The sequence below is a fragment of the Balaenoptera musculus genome, chromosome 1 (genome assembly GCF_009873245.2).
Source record: "Balaenoptera musculus isolate JJ_BM4_2016_0621 chromosome 1, mBalMus1.pri.v3, whole genome shotgun sequence".
NCBI classification, from domain to species: Eukaryota; Metazoa; Chordata; class Mammalia; order Artiodactyla; family Balaenopteridae; genus Balaenoptera; species Balaenoptera musculus.
This window is the reverse complement of record NC_045785.1, coordinates 98,923,387-98,943,280: the sequence shown is the minus strand read 5'-3', so window position 1 is coordinate 98,943,280 and position 19,894 is coordinate 98,923,387. Positions and strand designations below refer to the sequence as shown.

The 19,894-nt window shown below is 38.5% G+C and overlaps 2 protein-coding genes and 1 pseudogene across 8 annotated transcripts in view; 1 reads left to right on the top strand and 2 right to left on the bottom strand.

The window, feature by feature from the left end:
• ST7L (suppression of tumorigenicity 7 like) overlaps positions 1 to 10,326 on the top strand; it is a 158,720-nt gene extending 148,394 nt beyond the window's left edge. For all 6 annotated transcript variants that reach the window (XM_036837700.1, XM_036837783.1, XM_036837379.1 and 3 more), the window contains 2 exons: positions 6,035 to 6,119; positions 10,254 to 10,326. In XM_036837700.1, coding sequence (XP_036693595.1) covers positions 6,035 to 6,119; positions 10,254 to 10,303 — 135 coding nt within the window. In that variant the 3' untranslated portion in view covers positions 10,304 to 10,326. The remainder of the gene's footprint in view (positions 1 to 6,034; positions 6,120 to 10,253) is intronic.
• Positions 1 to 19,894, bottom strand: part of CTTNBP2NL (CTTNBP2 N-terminal like) — a 63,675-nt gene that overhangs the window by 2,885 nt on the left and 40,896 nt on the right. For both annotated transcript variants that reach the window (XM_036837169.1, XM_036837076.1), the window contains 2 exons: positions 3,606 to 3,836; positions 154 to 261 (listed from right to left, as the gene is read on the bottom strand). In XM_036837169.1, the coding sequence (XP_036693064.1) occupies positions 154 to 261; positions 3,606 to 3,836 (339 nt within the window). The remainder of the gene's footprint in view (positions 1 to 153; positions 262 to 3,605; positions 3,837 to 19,894) is intronic.
• Positions 10,307 to 11,843, bottom strand: LOC118887454 (annotated as a pseudogene).

Genomic DNA, 19,894 nt, shown 5'->3' with positions numbered 1-19,894 from the left:
CTCTTTAACACTTTGTTTAATCCAGTAATTCCCAGACTTATTTGACCACAAAGCCCCCTTTTTTTGAGCAACACCAATTTACACCCTGCAGAATAATCTTCAAGAAACGCTACTCTAGGCAAACGCTGCTCTGAGCCCCTCCACCTTAATTACCTGTTGAGTCAGCCGCTCTCTCTCCTTCTCCAGCATGTAGGTGACATCATCTCCTTCAGCTGTGTCCTGTGCATGCCTTTGCCTTTCTTCCTCAAGGTCTAGGATTACCTTTAAGGAATTAAAAAAAAAATCATTTTCAAATATCAAGGAGTCACACTTAGAATACAATTAAATACTAAGTGTCTTTCTAAGCACCCAAGATCATTCCATAGATAAATAAGTAAGTAAATCCCAGTCAGGGCCATCAAGGAGCACACTGTCTAGAAGGGTGAAAGAGATGCAAGCGATGTGCTAGGAAACAATACAGTACACACTTATCCGAGGTAACACGAAGTGGCATGTAAATAGAAGAGAGCAACTCATTAGCTGTAGGGGCTGAGAAGGTTTCAGAGAATTAATAAAAGTTTGGTGGGACCAGGGGACAGGTGTAGGTGATGAAGCAAGGCAGGACCACGGAAAGCTGAAAGCTGAGGCTCTCCCTTGATGTTCAAATCACTGGAGGTACCAGAGAGTGAAGCCTAAAATGAAACATTTCAAATAGGTGACATCCTAACTGTGCCTTGCTTAATTAATGTATGCATTTCGTGGACAGTAGATAAGAGGTGAAAAGACTCTCTTGACTTTATCCTGCATTTGAAAAGGCTCAATTATTAAGATCTTAAGTGGAGATTTTTCACAAGGGTTTTTAATTAACCTGCCTACCCCATTCCACTTATCCTTGTGCCAAGGGATTAAGCCCAATTTTAAGAATACAAATTTAAAGGGACATTTCCCCACATAATCCTGCCTACAACTGCATAATATTCCAATGGCTATGGATTCCTTCGTAGCTTCTGCTCATGCTTCAGAGGTGCCTTGGCCTAGACCTCCCTAGGCCGGAGCACTGTCATCCCAATGGCCATTTCCTACTGTTTCTCCTCACTAACAACTGTTATGAATGGAGAGAGAAAACTTTCTGGGACTCCTTTTTAAATAGAAAAATGAAAACATTTTGGTGTATTTCCTTCTGGTTAAAAAAGAAGAAAACTTTTGCAACTTAATAGAAAGAACAGCTTTTGGCTAAAGGTGGTAGATCATCTCCTCTCCCTTCGGAGAGCCGTCTAAAATGACAGAAATGGGATGAAAAGAATAAAAACCCACAAAGTCAAAAAGAGAGACTTCGGCAGACAAGAAATTTTAATAACATTCTGAAGAAAGAAAGTGGCTGGAGGAGTGGTACCTGCTTTGGAACGGGGGAGGAAGCTGCTTTGCGCTGCAGGACCCCCAGGACACATGGAACCTGCAGATGGCAGGTACCGCACCGGAGAGGTGAGAGGAGGAGAGAAGACAAGGGCACTGGCTCCACGTTTGTATTTTCAGAAGAGTTATTCGTCCCCGCAACCTGATTCCTGTACACAGAATGCTCAGCCAGGCATCTACTGCCCGGGAATACACCAGATGTTTATCCTCTGAAGAAACAGAATGTGACAGGCTCCAGATATAGTAATAACAGATATGACAGAGAATGACAGTGAGGAAAGGGTATTATGTCTGTTTAGGGGAGATGGCAGGGGTGGAGAGAAGGGAGGTGGGGTGTAAGATAATGAAATCCACATCTATAATAAAAGTAAATATAAGTGTCTAAAATTGATAAAGCAAGAGAGAGCAGTATATCAGTTAGAAATATGGAAGTTAGCTGCCAAAATAAACAGTTAAAAGAAAGAAGTGGTTGTCTCTAATATTGAGGAGGAGAGAGAATGGGAAGGGGTGGACTAGGGAACCCTATTTTTCGTAATAAGCAGAGTAACCACGTAATTGACTGTTCAAACCACTAACATGTCTGAGAGCCAAAGCGGGTATTGTTAACAACTACGCCAAGGCAACAGGCTTAAACTGGAATTTTCTCAGGCAAACTGGGACTATATGCGCCCTAATTATAAGCCTCTAGTTTGATGTCTAACACAGCCAGTGTTCTACTTTGATAAAACACTTAAGATCAGATAGGCAGCTGTTTTACAATATTTAATACTATCTTACATTGAAATACAGTGTTAGGGAATTTTGAATTTTTTAACTCTTCCTCTCCCCAATCACCTAGAACCATAAATTATCCCAACACTACACCTTCAATGGGCATGACAGCCAGCCAGCCCTTCAGTACAACTCAGTTACTTCATGTACGAAATAGAAAACAGGCCTGCCTATCAAACAAGGATGTTGTGAAGATTTTCTTATAATATTACGTAAAAGCCCCCAAATTTAGGCAACTACCTCAAACTCATTGACACCTTTTAAATTGGGGCATAAATGTCTTCAGATTACTTCAGTCTAGTCCAGAGGTTAAACTTTTCTGGGTCTTGGAGAGCTCTGAGAATTCAAGTAAGGATATGGGAAAAAAACTCATTTTCTACAAAATGCATAAACTTTTGGCATTCTGTATATTTTCTGGGGGATCACGGAACATCTGAGACCCATTCGTGGTTAAGAACTCCCACTCTGGCCTTTTGTTTGGACTCTGTGAAGGGAAAGAAAAATCATGGGCAAGACCTAAGCCCTTAAGCACTTTGTCAGATGCATTTTAAGCAGATGGCTCTCTAAAGCAGGTAACCATAAAAGTAAACGAAGGTCCATCAAACTGCAGCTGCTAACCCAATTTTTTCAGAATAAAATGCTTCCTACTAAATGCACGGATGTCCCCCCTTGTTGATATAAATCTAAACCAATAGTTCTTAAAAATGCAGACTCTAGCCAAGCATTTTTTTCCAGGCCAAATCTGAGCCATAAATGATAAGTCGGGGAATGAAATCACAAGCACTAGAAGAATTCCAAGGAGATGAGGTAGAGGAAAGCACAGGTTTGCCTTCCTATCTCAGGGGCTGTAAGACCTAGAAAAACACACACACACATACACACACACACTTTCCTAACAGGGTAGAACAGCTTTAAGGTAAACAACCCTAGGGACTGTTTATGGTTTCATGAGAAGTAAAATGCAATGAAACTCAAAACCAGAAATAAATGAAAATAATCTATTGGCTTGTATGTTTATAGTCAGGTAAATTCTCTAATTCTCTCTCTCTCTCTCCCTCTCTGATATAGCACTCCCCAAATACCTGTTAATCTTCCTATTTATCACTTAAGTAAGCAAAGAGAGAACACTCCGTTCAGCTACAAGGCTTGGTCAAGCCCCAGTTTGTTGCCAGAGTTTGGATGACCAAGAGCTGAAAAAACATACCAAGTGTTTTGGAGTGTCATATTATCAAGAAGAAATGCCATCTGAAATAATGCGTCTGGCACACTGCCTAAATTTAACATTTGGAATGACCTGCATTTTCTATCTCCTGGCTCTCAGGTAAGCTCAGGGGCTTTTTTACACCTGTGAGACCTCCCAGTTAAACTACTATGAGAGCTGGCAGCTGACAAAGTGTCGGGCATTTCAGGAGTTTGCAGGCGCACGTCGGCGGTGAACCCACCTTGCGGTGCCTGCTCTCGGCCGCAGCCAGCTGCGACAGCATGCGCTCCTGCATGTTCTTGCACTGCTTCATCACCACCTTAAGGATCGACAGCGGGTTTGTGCAGACTGGCTGCTTCTCGCCATCGTTCTTCTCCTTCAGTGTTTCAAAGTCTCTCTGGAGTGCCATTAAAGGATCACTGATGTTGTATTTTCCATAGCGTTCTTCAATGAAAGTATCTCTGTGTTGGGCCTGGGGAAGAAGGGAAAATAAGCATTTTGCTTTCAAATACTGCTGAGGAGGGGATCTGCTAGTAGTTAGACGTCAAAGGTAGTGGTGTGAGTATGAAGTAACCTTTTGACTACAAATCAGACAGGGTCATCTAAGTATAGAAACAACATCAGAAAAGGGGCATAGCAATATTAATGGGAACAAATACTTATGTAAAGCTAAGTACCAGTTAGACATTGATCTAAGTGTTTAGGTTCAGGTTATTTAAATTTTACAACCCTATAAGGTAGTGCTATCATCTCCATTTTGCAGATGAGAAAATTACTACGGAGAGGTCAAGTGACTTGTTTCAGGTTACTCATCTAGCAAGCTGTCAGAATTGGGATTTAAACCCAGGCAGCTTGGCTCTAGAGTCTGTGACCTTAACCACCACACTTACTGCCTCAGCTTATGAATGCTTCTATTACCAACAGGTATATCTTATCTTTTCTGTGTTATGGCATTTGCATTTCTAAAATACGGTAAGCATAATACCTTTAAGAGTTTATATGTTTAGAGACCTAACCAGGTGGCTGTAGATGAGTAAAGGACACTAAAGATATTTTTACATTGTAATCGAGGACTGTTTGTGATTTGTCCGCATAGAACTTCACTCAATTGTTGGCCGGTCAAGAGGGTGGAGGCACTCACTACTAGAGGTGCAGACAAAGTCCTTCTACCTGCTGCCAAATTCCACCCCCCTCTTCTAACCTCTGTTCAGCTGTCTTCCATCCTCCTTTCTGTCCCCTTCAGGGCTTGGTGAGCTTTGGGGATGAAAGGGAACTTGAGCAGGGAATGTGGGCTGGTGCTTGGAGTCTGGCCTATGGCTTTGGGCCTGGGTGCCAAGTCAGGTCGAATGATCAGGAAGGGAGTGAAAGGAGATTCTTAGGCTTCCCTCTTATATCTGCTAGGAAAGACTTGAAGTACTATTTCATATAAGCATCATATATTACGCGCAGGTGAACAGAGTGAAATTAACAATTACTTTACTGAACAGACATCTAAATGTTTCCTGAGACATTTTACAAAAAAAAAAAAAAAGAAGTGTTAATAGAGGGTTGAGGAAACTTTCTCAAAAATCATAGCAAAGTACTATATAATTTAAGCTTTCAAATGAAATCTAGTTATGAAAACTACTGTTATTTCTCAATTTTTAAAAATTATTTCATCAGGAGCTACCACCACCCACAAATGGGAACCCATTTGAAAAGAAAAATATACAATTCAGTGACCATGCTTAAAAAACAAAAACCCTCAAGAAAATAAAGCAAACATGGGGTTTCTCTGACACGTTTCAGTGCTGAAAATTTGATGCCTCCTTCTTCATTAGAGACGGTCCAAGCTCAAGACTCAGGAATTAGCCTTGTGTTACAAATTTGTGTTGGTATCAGTTGGCAGATGTTCAAAGCAGAGTTAGAAGCCCTGGCAGTTTCACTTCTGGCTGGACTACAACTGCCTTAAGTGATGACATTACTGGAGTATTTGGGTGACATCTGCATACGAAATATTTGAAGCGTGAAATTCAGTTGTTCCTTTAAGTTACTGATAACCATCCTCCTAACCTGATTACAAGTGTGCGTGTGTGTGGGTGTGCACATGTGAGCATGTGAATTGAGGCGGGGAGGGATTTGAAAGACAGAATCCTATTTTTTTTCAGGTCCAAATTAAAAGGAAATTTTCAGTAAAATTTCAAAATAATCTTGTCTATTTAGGATAGAGGAAGACAAGATCAATTCCAAAATTGGCTATTTTTATTATTGTTTTTTAAGAATCATGGCAAGAATAGACAAAAAAGCTAATTTTTAGTTACATATTTAAGAGCATTAATGTCAAAGAACATGGGACTCATCAAGGTTTTCTTTTCATTAAGAACATCTGTTTCTTTAAGTTCAGGTATAAAAACATGAGACTGATAACCCAGGATTCACTGAAAGTATCTGTAGCTATTAATGTCCTAAGGCAAATCCATGTTTAGAAAAACACAGACAAAGGAAGCAAGAGAAAAAAAAAAAACTCTTTAAGAAGTTGAAATTCTACTTTTCTGTCACATCTTTTATTCATGATTACTGTTTCTGTATGATTAGCTATGGAAAAGAAACAATTATTGGTACTAAAATTGGCTGAGTAGGGCAAAAAGGAAAAAGTGAACCTGAGTATTTTTATGACCTTTTCCTTTTCAGAACACCATGGAGAAAGTGGGATGGGAGAGCAGAGCTGGGAGTACAATTCATGATCTTGATGACACTAAGAAGCTCTCTCTCTCTGGTTTGAGTATATAGTTAACTAATCCTTAAAAATATGACTTTTTAAAACCCACACTGTTATTATCCTGTAGAATTAATAAGCATCACAGAGTTACAAGTAATGGATGAGGAGCTTCTTCGGTGAGGTCTCAGACTTCTCTGAGAATAGTTGTTAAGCTGTCTGTTTTCTCTTGAAGTATTTCACAGTAATTCCATAATCACTTGCATAGTAATTACAAGTTATACAAAATTGGTAGCTTCACACATAAATGAAAAGAATCTGCGGAATAATCTAAAAAAGGCTCCTTGTCACAAAACAATTCTTTTAAGTACATTCTAATGGGACCCGAATATGGGAAAAGTGAATTCTGTATTTATTATACCAAACACTGGATTGGAAAATGGGAGACGGAATATAGTATTTTCCATCCAACTTAATGCTTCAGTCAGGTGAATTGTATGTATTACACATTTAACAGCACAAATAATAACAACAATAACCAAAAATAGATGTTAAGATTTGACAAATGAAAGAAGAGCTTTAGTGGAGGTGTGCATTGGTTATCTATTCCTGCATAACAAATCACTCCCAAATTTAAATGCTTAGTAAACATTTTTTATCTCATACAGTTTCTGAGGGTCAGGAATCTGGGAGGGGCTGAGGACTGAGCTGGGTGCTTCTGGCTCTGTCTCATGAGGTTGCAGTCAAGCTGCTGGCCACGGATGCAGCCATCTGAAGGCACGACTAGGGCTGCAGGATCCATTTCCAAGCTTAGTTGTTGGGTTAGGCCTTGGTTCCTTGCACGTACTGGCTTCCAACAGAGCAAGTGATGTGAGAGAGTGAGAGACAGACATACATAGACACATCAAGATGGAAGTCCCACTGTTTTGTAACCTAATCTCAGAAGTGACTTACCATCATTTCTGATGTATTCTAGCAATCACACAGACCAACCCTGGTAAATGTGGGTCGGGGGGACTACTTAAGGGTGTGAATATCAGGAGGGAGGACCACTGGGGGCCATCGTGGAGGCTGGTTATCAGCATGAATGACTAGCCATGCTACCGCTACCATTTATGTTTCAGGTCAAAATTTAGAGGCTAAGTACCTATACTAAAAACTATCAAGGCTGAGTTTTAATATTTTAATGAAATTTCAGCTATTTTGTAAGAACTTTAAAATGATCTGGATTTCACTTTTGGGGAGAGGAGTTCAGGAGTACAGCTAAAATCAATTTCTTGCAATTTCATTATTTTTACTTCAATGACAACACATACTTTAACTGAACAGAAATTCCTACATTGTCAGAAAACACAATGATCTTTATTTCAGACAACAGTAAAGTAACTGGCTGGTTAGACAGATTCAATGATAGAAGATATTACTGTAGCAGACAAAACATACTAGTCATCTATTACTCATTTATTTTTACTGTTACAGGCTGAATGAAACACAGCACTACTGAAAGCTTAAAATAAAACCACATAATATCCTTGGATATACCATGTTTGCTCTCCAAAAATTTCAGCTTTGCTATGATAAACTACAAAAAGAAACATGAAGCAATAACCATCTCTCTATAATAAATAAATAATTTATTTATTATAATAAATAACATATATGTATATATCATATATACATAAATAATAGTTCAATAATATTGTATGTAGATAATAGTATGTATATATATATATATATATATATATATATACACACGCACACATTTTGACTGCATTGGGTCTTCGTTGCTGTGTGCAGGCTTTCTGTAGTTGCCACAAGCGGGGGCTATTCTTCATTGTGGTGCGCGGCCTTCTCATTGCAGTGGCTTCACTTGTTGCAGAGCACAGGCTCTGGCGCCCGGGCTTCAGTAGTTGTGGTGTGTGGGCTCAGTAGTTGTGGCGCACGGGCTTAGTTGCTCCGCAGCACGTGGGATCTTCCCGGACCAGGGATCAAACCTGTGTCCCCTGCATTGGCAGGCGGATTCTTAACCACTGCGCCACCAGGGAAGTCCCGATAATGGTATAAATTATATATATATTTCAATCTTAAAATAGGAAATCAATCTCTTTATTCTTTGGATGATAATCACCAACATGAAAAGTGGTTCCAAATGTAAAGGTGAAGAATTATGGCCCATTTAAATGGGGGCTTATATTTAAGTACAAGGTTTTATTTTCAAGACTCAGGCTGATACCAGAACTGTATTAGGATATGCAATTTTGCCATTTATTGCCAATTCTGAAGTGATACTTGTAAAAGTAAACAGCAATATAAACATTATGCCTTTAAAAATATCTGAATACTTCTATGTCAGGGATCAGAAAGACAAAAAACGTGATTCCAAAATGGTTTTTATTAATGTTACCAAAAGCATGTCAAAAGGAATCCTTTTTACACACAATTTGAATCTATTAATCTTCAAATCATTTATACTCTGGAGTCCCTAATAAACTATAAATGCTGCCTGAACAGCTGGAAATAAAGCAACCATTCTGGATAAAGATGATAACAACATTACAAGTATAACCTTTGTTCTGGAAGTTCCTTTTCACTTGCTGAAAGAAAACCAGATTTTACTGTTTGATAATATTGATAAAAGAGGATTTAGCCTCATTGGAATTAAACTAATTTCTAGAAAATGGCACAAAATTTATCATGGGAGCGAAAAGAGAAAATTTTCATCATTTAAAAAATGTCTAATATATTATTGAAAACCGAGTGCTCCTTCCACTTAACCATAAATGCTGTATTCTCAAATCTGGTCCTTTCTATATGTTTATTTTCTTTAATACTTTTGGGCCCTAGAGTCTAATAGAACTGGGATTATATCCTGTCACTACTACTTTCTGTAATACCTTTAGTAACAACCTTAACTTCTCTGTGCCTCAGATTCCTCATCTGTAGAATGAGGGTAACAATCTACCTCTAGGTTTGTTATAAAAATTAAATGAGTAATGTAAAATGCTTCCTATAGTACCTGACACAAAGTAAATACTATAAATATGAATTAATTTTTTCAATAACTAAATTTAGAATATAGATTTTGCTGTTTTAGAGACAATGACTTAAACTCAACCCCACAGACTTAAGATTCTGTAAAACTGGATCAGGCTAGTAAATCTCCATTAAAAGCAAAATGAAACTCACCAATCCCAGATAACTCAGAAGTAACACATCACTAAAAATGTATCAGGAACCTGGATAACCAATAACATTCTATTTACTTAGCAATCAATCCTGAACTGGCATGTGACATATTATATAATGTGGTCAATTGATATTTACCTCTTGCATTGTTATTAAACACTCCTCATTTTTGTCTTTTCTTTCAACCTACTTAGACTGCAAGTGATCTGAAGGAAAAAGCACTTATACATCTTTCTTCTTCCTATATCCTATATTTTGCCTTAAGCCCAAGACATGTAACAGATATTTATTTTCCAGCCTCTTTCCTGATGTCTTAGCCTCTCCTCGCTCTCATCATTTTAGTGAGGTCAATATTTTATTTTGCTGTTAGTAAAATCTAGGATTTACTTAGTATAATCACTTAAGGTAATATCAATTTATATATTTAGCAAACTGACTTTGAAGCAGATGAGCTTCAAAGATTCCCCTTGTATTTTTAATAAAACGTTCATCATCCTGGTTAAAAAAAAAAAACAAAAGATTCCCCTTGGGGTCAGTTTGCAACCAGATATTTATAAAAGCAATTATTTACATAAGTTCAGAGGATCATGTTACAATATTATTTGACTACAGTGTAATAAATTCTTTTGAAGACTAAAAATGGTAAGTTTAGTACAAATAGCTACAAGTGTAGTACTTCTAGCTAGTAGACTGCTTATTGATAGAATAAGAATATGGGTAAACAGAACAATGTAGCTGCTTCAACATTCAGATTCCAGAGAGTCCTGAGAAAACTCCTAATGAAATTGAAATAGGTGTATTGAGTTTTTTTGTCTTTGTTCTGTTTTATTATTTTAGTCTATGTATGTGATAGAAACAAGTTACATATACATTCTGGACTGGGTCTAAATAAAAAACTTTTTGAGGCGGGGACGAAAATGTGTAAGGGATTCTATAAGGCCTGAACAAATTAATGCTCTGAATATAAATTAAGAATTTGAAAGTATAATTTTTTTTTTGTTTTTTGAGAAAGAGCATGCTTTATTGGGAAGAGAGCACTGCACGTGACCAACATATGACGAGAGTCGGATGGGCATCCTACACATCACGCTCAAAAGGTACTCAGGATGCTATGCTAATGAAGATCAGCTGGAACATGCACTCCTGGGAAACTTCCCCAACCTCACACCTCTGAGGGATCGACACACTTCCAACCTTTTTCTGAAAGGCAACTGTGGTCTACTAGAGATAGAGTCCCTCAGGGGTGCCTTGTTTTTTATAAAGAACATTTTCTTTAAACTTTTTGAAGTCTTCTTCATTTGTTACTTTTATCCTACGTTCTCTCAAGGCCATCAGACCAGCTTCCGTACAGATTGCCTTGATGTTGTCAAAAGACAGGTCATCTTTAGCCATGATCAAGTCGTCCAGGGTTACGTCGTCGGCTAGCGTCATCCTGCTCGTGTGGATGTGAAAGATGCGCTTCTTCGTCTTTTCATCCAGCAAGGGGAACTCGATCTTCCTGTCAATGCGGCCTGGTTTGATAAGTGCTGGGTCCAACGTCTCTATTCGGTTTGTGGCCATGATAACTTTCACGTCTCCCCTTGAATCAAACCCATCCAACTGGTTCAACAGCTCCAACATTGTTCACTGAATTTCTCTCTCACCACCGGAATTTGAGTCATACCTTTCCTACCCAATAGCATCAATTTCATCAATAAACACGATGGATGGTGCGTATTCTTCAGCAACTCAAAACAGTTCCCGAACAAGTATGGGCCCATCGCCTAGGTACTTCTAAATAAGTTCAGAGCCAACCACTCTCAAGAAAGTGGCCGAGTTTTGATTTGCTACTGCTTTGGCTAGGAAGGTTGTACCTGTGCCGGGTGGACCATACAGAATGACCCCCTTAGGGGGCTTTATACCCATGTCTTCATAATATGTAGGATGAGTGAGTGGACGTTCCACAGATTCCTTAATTTCCTGGATTTGGTTGTCCAATGCCCCAATATCAGCATAGGTCTCCCGGGGGGCCTTTTCCACCTTCATCACTGTGATCAAGGGATCCGTATCATCCATCAGCACCCCTATCACAGCATGCCCCTGTGGTTGAGCAGGACCGAGCAGCCCGGTTCCAGCAGATCCTTGTCTACAAATGAAAGAATGCTGACGTAGTGTTCTGAGCCCACAGACGTAGACACGATGGCATGATTGTCATCAATGATCTCTTCCAAGGTTCCTACCGACATTGGGGTGCCCCTCAGATCACCCACCTTTGATCTTTCCTCCTCTTGCATTTCTTCTAAAGGCCTCATTTGTTCCTGATTTCTAATGAATTCTTCCTCCATGAGAAGATAGTCTTTAATTCCCTCTAACTTCAATAATTTTAACCAGCACTGAGTGTGAGGTGTCAACAGGGGCAGTATGCTGGCAGCATCTGGTCCCTTTGTTTTCTTCTTCTTTTGCTCCACTCTAGCTGGTATAGGAGATTCATATTTCTTTTTCTTATCCTTGTCATCCTTCTTTCCACCTCCAGGACCATGACCACCACTCTGACTTTGAGGCCTCTTGCTTCGGCCACTCGAGCCGCTACTGCCACAAGTCGAAAGTATAATTTTTAATGCTGCATTAGATCTTAATCTCTTTTATTCAGGGGACCATACATCTCTTAAAATATAATGAGAGGGAGGACCGTCAAGATGGTGGAGGAGTAAGATGTGGAGATCAACTTGCTCCCCACAAATACATCAAAAATACATCCACATGTGGAACAGCTCCTACAGAACACCTACTGAACGTTGGCAGAAGACCTCAGACTTCCCAGAAGTCAAGAAATACCCCACGTACCTGGCTGTGTGGCTGACAGGGTCTTGGTGCTCTGGCCAGGTGTCAGGCCTGAGCCTCTGAGTGGGAGAGCCAAGTTCAGGGCACTGGATCACCAGAGACCTCCTGGCCCCATGTAATATCAATCAGCGAGAGCTCTCCCAGAGATCTCTGTCTCAACGCTAAGACCCAGCTCCACTTGATGACCAGCAAGCTCCAGTGCTGGATACCCCATGCCAAACAACTAGCAAGACAGGAACACAACCCCACCCATTAGCAGAGAGGCTGCCTAAGATCATACTAAGTTCACAGACACCCCAAAACACACCACCAGATGTAGTCCTGCTCACCAGGAAGACAAGATCCAGCCTCATCCACCAGAACACAGGCACTAGTCCCCTCCATCAGGAAGCCTACACAACCCACTGAACCAACCTTACTCACTGGGGGGCAGACACCAAAAATAACGGGAACTATGAACCTGCAGCATGTGAAAAGGAGACCCCAAAAAGTAAGTTAATCAAAATGAGAAGACAGAGAAATATGCAGCAGATGAAGGAGCAAGGTAAAAACCCACCAGGCCAAACAAATGAAGAGGAAATAGGCAGTCTACCTGAAAAAGAATTCAGAGTAATAACAGTAAAGATGATCCAAAATCTTGGAAATAGAATGGAGAAAATATAAGAAACGTTTAACAAGAAACTAGAAGAACTAAAGAGCAAACAAACAATGATGAACAACACAATGAATGAAATTAAAAATTCTCTAAGAGGAATCAATAGCAGAATAACTGAGGCAGAAGAATGGATAAGTGACCTGGAAGATAAAACAGTGGAAAAAACTACCACAGAGCAGAATAAAGAAAAAATAATGATAAGAATTGAGGACAGTCTCAGAGACCTCTGGGACAACATTAAATGCATGAACATTCGAATTATAGGGGTCCCAGAAGAAGAATAGAAAAAGAAAGGGACTCAGAAAATATTTGAAGAGATTATAGTTGAAAACTTCCCTAACATGGGAAAGGAAATAGTCAAGTCCATGAAGCGCAGGGAGTCCCATACAGGATAAATCCAAGGAGAAACACGCCAAGACACATATTAATCAAAATATCAAAAAACAAATACAAAGTAAAAATATTAAAAGCATCAAGGGAAAAGCAACAAATAACATACCAGGGAATCCCCATAAGGTTAACAGCTGATCTTTCAGCAGAAACTCTGCAAGCCAGAAGGGAGTAGCAGGACATATATAAAGGGACGAAAGGGAAAAAACTACAACCAAGATTACCCTACAAAGCAAGGATCTCAATCAGATTCAACAGAGAAATTAAAACCTTTACAGACAAGCAAAAGCTGACAGAATTCAGCACCACCAAACCAGCTTTACAACAAATGCTAAAGGAACTTCTCTAGGCAGGAAACATAAGAGAAGGAAAAGACCTACAATAACAAACCCAAAACAAGAAAATGGTAATAGGAACATACATAGCGATAATAACCTTAAATGTAAATGGATTAAATGCTCCAACCAGAAGACACAGACTGGCTGAATGGATATAAAAACAAGACCCGTATATATGCTATCTGTAAGAGATCCACTTCAGACCTATGGACACATACAGACTGAAAGTGAGGGAATGAAAAACATATTCCATGCAATGGAAATCAAAAGAAAGCTGGAGTAGCAATTCTCATATCAGACAAAATAGACTTTAAAATAAAGACTATTACAAGAGACAAAGAAGGACACTACATAATGATCAAGGGATCAATCCAAGAAGAAAATAGAACAACTGTAAATATTCATGCACCAAACATAGGAGCACCTCAATACATAAGGCAAATGCTAACAGCCATAAAAGGGGAAATAGACAGTAACACAATAACAGTAAGGGACTTTAACACCCCACTTTCACCAATGGACAGCTCATCCAAAATGAAAATAAATAAGGAAACACAAGCTTTAAATGACACATTAAACAAGATGAACTTAACTGATATTTATAGGACATTCCATCCCAAACCAACAGAATACACTTTCTTCTCAAGTGCTCATGGAACATTCTCCAGGATAGATCATATCTTGGGTCACAAATCAAGCCTCATAAATTTTAAGAAAACTGAAATCGTATCAAGTATCTTTTCCGACCACTACGTTATGAGACTAGATATCAATTACAGGAGAAAATCTGAAAAAATACAAACGCATGGAGGCTAAACAATACGCTACTAAATAACCAAGAGATCACTGAAGAAATCAAAGAGGAAATCAAATAATACCTAGAAACAAATGACAATAAAAACACGACTACCCAAAACCTATGGGATACAGCAAAAGCAGTTCTAAGACAGAAGTTTATAGCAATACAATCCTACTACAAGAAACAAGAAACATCTCAAATCAACAACCTAACCTTACACCTAAAGCAATTAGAGAAAGAAGAACAAAAAAAACCCCAAAGTTAGCAGAAGGAAAGAAATCATAAAAATCAGATTAGAAATAAATGAAAAAGAAATGAAGGAAACGATAGCAAAGACCAATACAACTAAAAGCTGGTTCTTTGAGAAGATAAACAACACTGATGAACCATTAGCCAGACTCATCAAGAAAAAAAGAAGACTCAAATCAACAGAATTAGAAATGAAAAAGGAGACGTTAACAACTGACACTGCAGAAATACAAAGGATCATGAGAGATTACAAGCAGCTATATGCCAATAAAATGGACAACCTGGAAGAAATGGACAAATTCTTAGAAAAGCACAACCTTCCGAACTGAACCAGGAAGAAATGGAAAATATAAACAGACCAATCACAAGCACTGAAATTGAGACTGTGATTAAAAATCTTCCAACAAACAAAAGCCCAGGACCAGATGGCTTCACAGGCAAATTCTATCAAAGATTTAGAGAAGAGCTAACACCTATCCTCCTCAAACTCTTCCAAAATATAGCAGAGGGAGGAACACTCCCACACTCATTCTACGAGGCCACCATCACCCTGATACCAAAACCAGACAAAGATGTCACAAAGAAAGAAAACTACAGGCCAATATCACTGATGAACATAGATGCAAAAATCCTCAACAAAATACTAGCAAACAGAATCCAGCAGCACATTAAAAGGATCATACACCATGATCAAGTGGGTTTTATCCCAGGAATGCAAGGATTCTTCAATGTACACAAATCAATCAATGTGATACACCATATTAACAAATTGAAGGAGAAAAACCATATGATCATCTCAATAGATGCAGAGAAAGCTTTCGACAAAATTCAACACCCATTTATGATAAAAGCCCTGCAGAAAGTAGGCATAGAGGGAACTTTCCTCAACATAATAAAGGCCATATATGACAAACCCACAGCCAACATTGTCCTCAATGGTGAAAAACTGAAACCATTTCCACTAAGATCAGGAACAAGACAAGGTTGCCCACTCTCACCACTATTATTCAACATAGTTTTGGAAGTGTTAGCCACAGCAATCAGAGAAGACAAAGAAATAAAAGGAATCCAAATCAGAAAAGAAGAAGTAAAGCTGTCACTATTTGCAGATGACATGATACTATACATAGAGAATCCTAAAGATGCTACCAGAAAACTCCTAGAGCTAATCAATGAATTTGGTAAAGTAGCAGGATACAAAATTAATGCACAGAAATCTCTCGCATTTCTATACGCTAATGACGAAAAATCTGAAAGTGAAATTAAGAAAACACTCCCGTTTACCACTGCAACAAAAAGAATAAAATATCTAGGAATAAACCTACCTAAGGAGACAAAAGACCTGTATGCAGAAAATTATAAGACACTGATGAAAGAAATTAAAGATGATACAAATAGATGGAGAGATATACCATGTTCCTGGATTGGAAGAATCAACATTGTGAAAATGACTCTACTACCCAAAGCAATCTACAGATTCAATGCAATCCCTATCAAACTACCACTGGCATTTTTCACAGAACTAGAACAAAAAATTTGTATGGAAACACAAAAGACCCCGAATAGCCAAAGCAATCTTGAGAACGAAAAATGGAGCTGGGGGAATCAGGCTCCCTGACTTCAGACTATATTACAAAGCTACAGTAATCAAGACACTTTGGTACTGGCACAAAAACAGAAATATAGATCAATGGAACAGGATAGAAAGCCCAGAGATAAACCCACACACATATGGTCACCTTATTTTTGATAAAGGAGGCAAGCATATACAGTGGAGAAAAGACAGCCTCTTCAATAAGTGGTGCTGGGAAAATTGGACAGATACATGTAAAAGTATGAAATTAGAACACTCCCTGACACCATGCACAAAAATAAACTCAAAATGGATTAAAGACCTAAGTGTAAGGCCAGACACTATCAAACTCTGAGAGGAAAACATAGGCAGAACACTCTATGACATACATCACAGGAAGATTCTTTTTGACCCAGCTCCCAGAGAAATGGAAATAAGAACACAAATAAACAAATGGGACCTAATGAAACTTAAAAGCTTTTGCACAGCAAAGGAAACCATAAACAAGACCAAAAGACAACCCTCAGAATGGGAGAAAATATTTGCAAATGAAGCAACTGACAAAGGATTAATCTCCAAGATTTACAAGCAGCTCATGCAGCTCAATAACAAAAAAACGAACAACCCAATCCAAAAATGGGCAGAAGACCTAAATAGACATTTCTCCAAAGAAGATATACAGATTGCCAACAGACACATGAAAGAATGCTCAACATCATTAATCATTAGAGAAATGCAAATCAAAACTACAATGAGATATCATCTCACACCGATCAGAATGGCCATCATCAAAAAATCTAGAAACAATAAATGCTGGAGAGGGTGTGGAGGAAAGGGAACACTCTTGCACTGTTAGTGGGAATGTAAATTGATACAGCCACTATGGAGAACAGTATGGAGGTTCCTTAAAAAACTACAAATAGAACTACCATATGACCCAGCAATCCCACTACTGGGCATATACCCTGAGAAAACCATAGTTCAAAAAGAGTCATGTACCAAAATGTTCATTGCAGCTCTATTTACAATAGCCAGGACATGGAAGCAACCTAAATGTCCATCGACAGATGAATGGATAAAGAAGATGTGGCACATATATACAATGGAATATTACTCAGCCATAAAAAGAAATGAAATTGAGTTATTTGTAGTGAGGTGGATGGACCTAGAGTCTGTCATACAGAGTGAAGTAAGTCAGAAAGAGAAAAACAAATACCGTATGCTAACACACATATATGGAATCTAAAAAAAAAGAAAAAGGTTCTGAAGAACCTAGGGGCCGGACAGGAATAAAGACGCAGACGTAGACAATGGACTTGAGGACACAGAGGGGGAAAGGTAAGCTGAGACGAAGTGAGAGAGTGGCACTGACATATATACACTACCAAATGTAAAACAGCTACTGGGAAGCAGCTGCATAGCACAGGGAGATCAGCTCTGTGCTTTGTGACCACCTAGAGGGGTGGGATAGGGAGGGTGGGAGGGAGGGAGATGCAAGAGGGAAGAGATATGGGGACATAGGTATATGTATAACTGATTTACTTTGTTATAAAGCGGAAACTAACACACCGTTGTAAAGCAATTATACTCCAGTAAAGATGTTAAAAAAAAAAATTGAGAGTCGATACCTACTTCATACCATACACAAAAAAGAAGGATGGGTCACAGACCTAAAAATATTTATGAATGGCCAAAAAGTACATGAAAAAGTGGTCACTCATTAGTGATCAGGGAGATGTAAATTAAAACGATAATAAGATAGTACTATACAGCCATTAAAAAGGCTAAAATTAAAGACTGACAACATCAAATGTTATAAAGGATATGGAGTAACTAGAATGCTCACATTGCTGGTGGGAGTATAAACGGTAGAACTATTTTGGAAATTAATCTGGAAGTTTCTCATAAAGTTAGAAAATGCCTACCTGCTATTCCACTTCTAAGTATTTGTCTAAAAGAAATGAAAACATATATCCACAAAGACTTTTACACAATTATCCAGAGTAGCTTTATTCATAATGGCCCCAAACTGGAAACAATGAAATATCAATCACTAGAAGAACAGATAAGTAAAATGTGATGCATTCATGAAAACGGAATACTATTCAGCAATAAAAAGGAACAAATTACTGATACATACAATGACACTGATGAACCTGAAAATCATTATATCAAACAAAAAAGTGCCAAACATAAAAGAATACATTCTCTGTGACTCTGTTCTAATGGGCAAAACTAATCTATGGTGAAGAAAATCAGAACAGTGGTTACATGTGGATACAGGGGGGGAACAAATGACCAGGGAGGGGCAAAAGATAACTTTTTGGTGTGATGAGAATGTTTATGTCTTGATAGGAGTGTAGGTCGAATGGAGCGGCATTTGTCAAAACTTACTGAACTGAACACTTAAGATCTGTGCATTTCACTATATCTAAAATATATCTCTAGTTTAAAAACAAATATATATAGTGAGAGTTAAAGGAAAAATTAAGTTATATATAACATACGCTTTATATATTGTGTTTCAGAAACATGGGAAGTTCAAACCAAAGTAATTTTAATAGTAATAACAACAGGAGAAGCAACAAGGGAGGCGCTCACACTGGAGTGCTCATTACCTACTGAGCAGCGTGCTCAGTGCTTTACATAGCTCAGCTCATCCTAGCAGCATTCCTCTGCAGGTAGACAGCACTGCATCTCCATTTTACAGAAGAAACTGAACATTAACATGTGACTTTCCCAAGGTCACAAAGCCAGTTAAGAAGTGGAGAAGAACAGTAAATGGTATATAGTAAGTACTGAATATGTTAACTGAATGAGTAATACACATAAACAGAAATTCCCCAGGACTTCATAGCAATGAATTTCAATTTAGTAGGTCTCGATCAGTAGCTTAAAAATGAAATAGAACAGAATTGAAAACATTGTAGAGCACTGAATGTTGTGAGTACTATTTCAAGAAACTTTTCTTCTGGCATAAGAATATAGGTGTGTGTATATCTGTGTGTGTGTGTGTGCACATGTTGGTGTGTCCCTTGGGTCACAATGCAAAGTCTATTTTTTACTATGTGTCCCTGCCAAAAACGTTTGAAAAACAGTAGAAAAGAATGAAGAACCTAAGAAGTATGACTCCTGAATCTATAATTTTAAACAGTTTAAGCTATAATAAACATGTGAAATCTAACAGAAGTAATAAGGAATCAGGATTAGTATTTTAAACTAATGAATGTTATAAAAGTCTACAGACCAGGAGAAGTTTGGCCTAACATCAAATATACAAAATGTAAAAAAAAAAAAGTCTGTGTTACCAGGGTTAGACCATCAAAAATAGCACTGGAGAAGCCTGAGAAAATTTTCTGGATGTCTGGCTGATTCACAGGGGCACATGCTTTGAATGCTTATATTGAATACTTAATGTTTGCTGGGTACTATATATGCTAAGTGATGTGGGTAATGTTAGGGGGATACAGATTTGACTAAACTGCTGCTCTCAAGGAGCTTAAAATTTGCCAGACAAGTTTAAGGCCTGAGAGCAGAAAAAAACAAGCTGCTTCTGCGTATTTAAATGTATTCTAAACAATACCATTAATGTTTAGAGGAACACCAAGTACAATTTGTTTGATCAGAACTTTCTACGACTCAGCCCTTACACTCGTAAGGAATAGGAAGGAAAAGGCCAACCCTGGAAGTGGGTGGGTTCTGGCAGATAAATGGGACTATTAGCAATTTAATGAATCACAGGAAACACCATGGGGTTGAGGGGGCACAATCCAAAAACTGTCTCTGAAGTGTTACAGAAGGAGACAAAGACCGCAGACTATAACT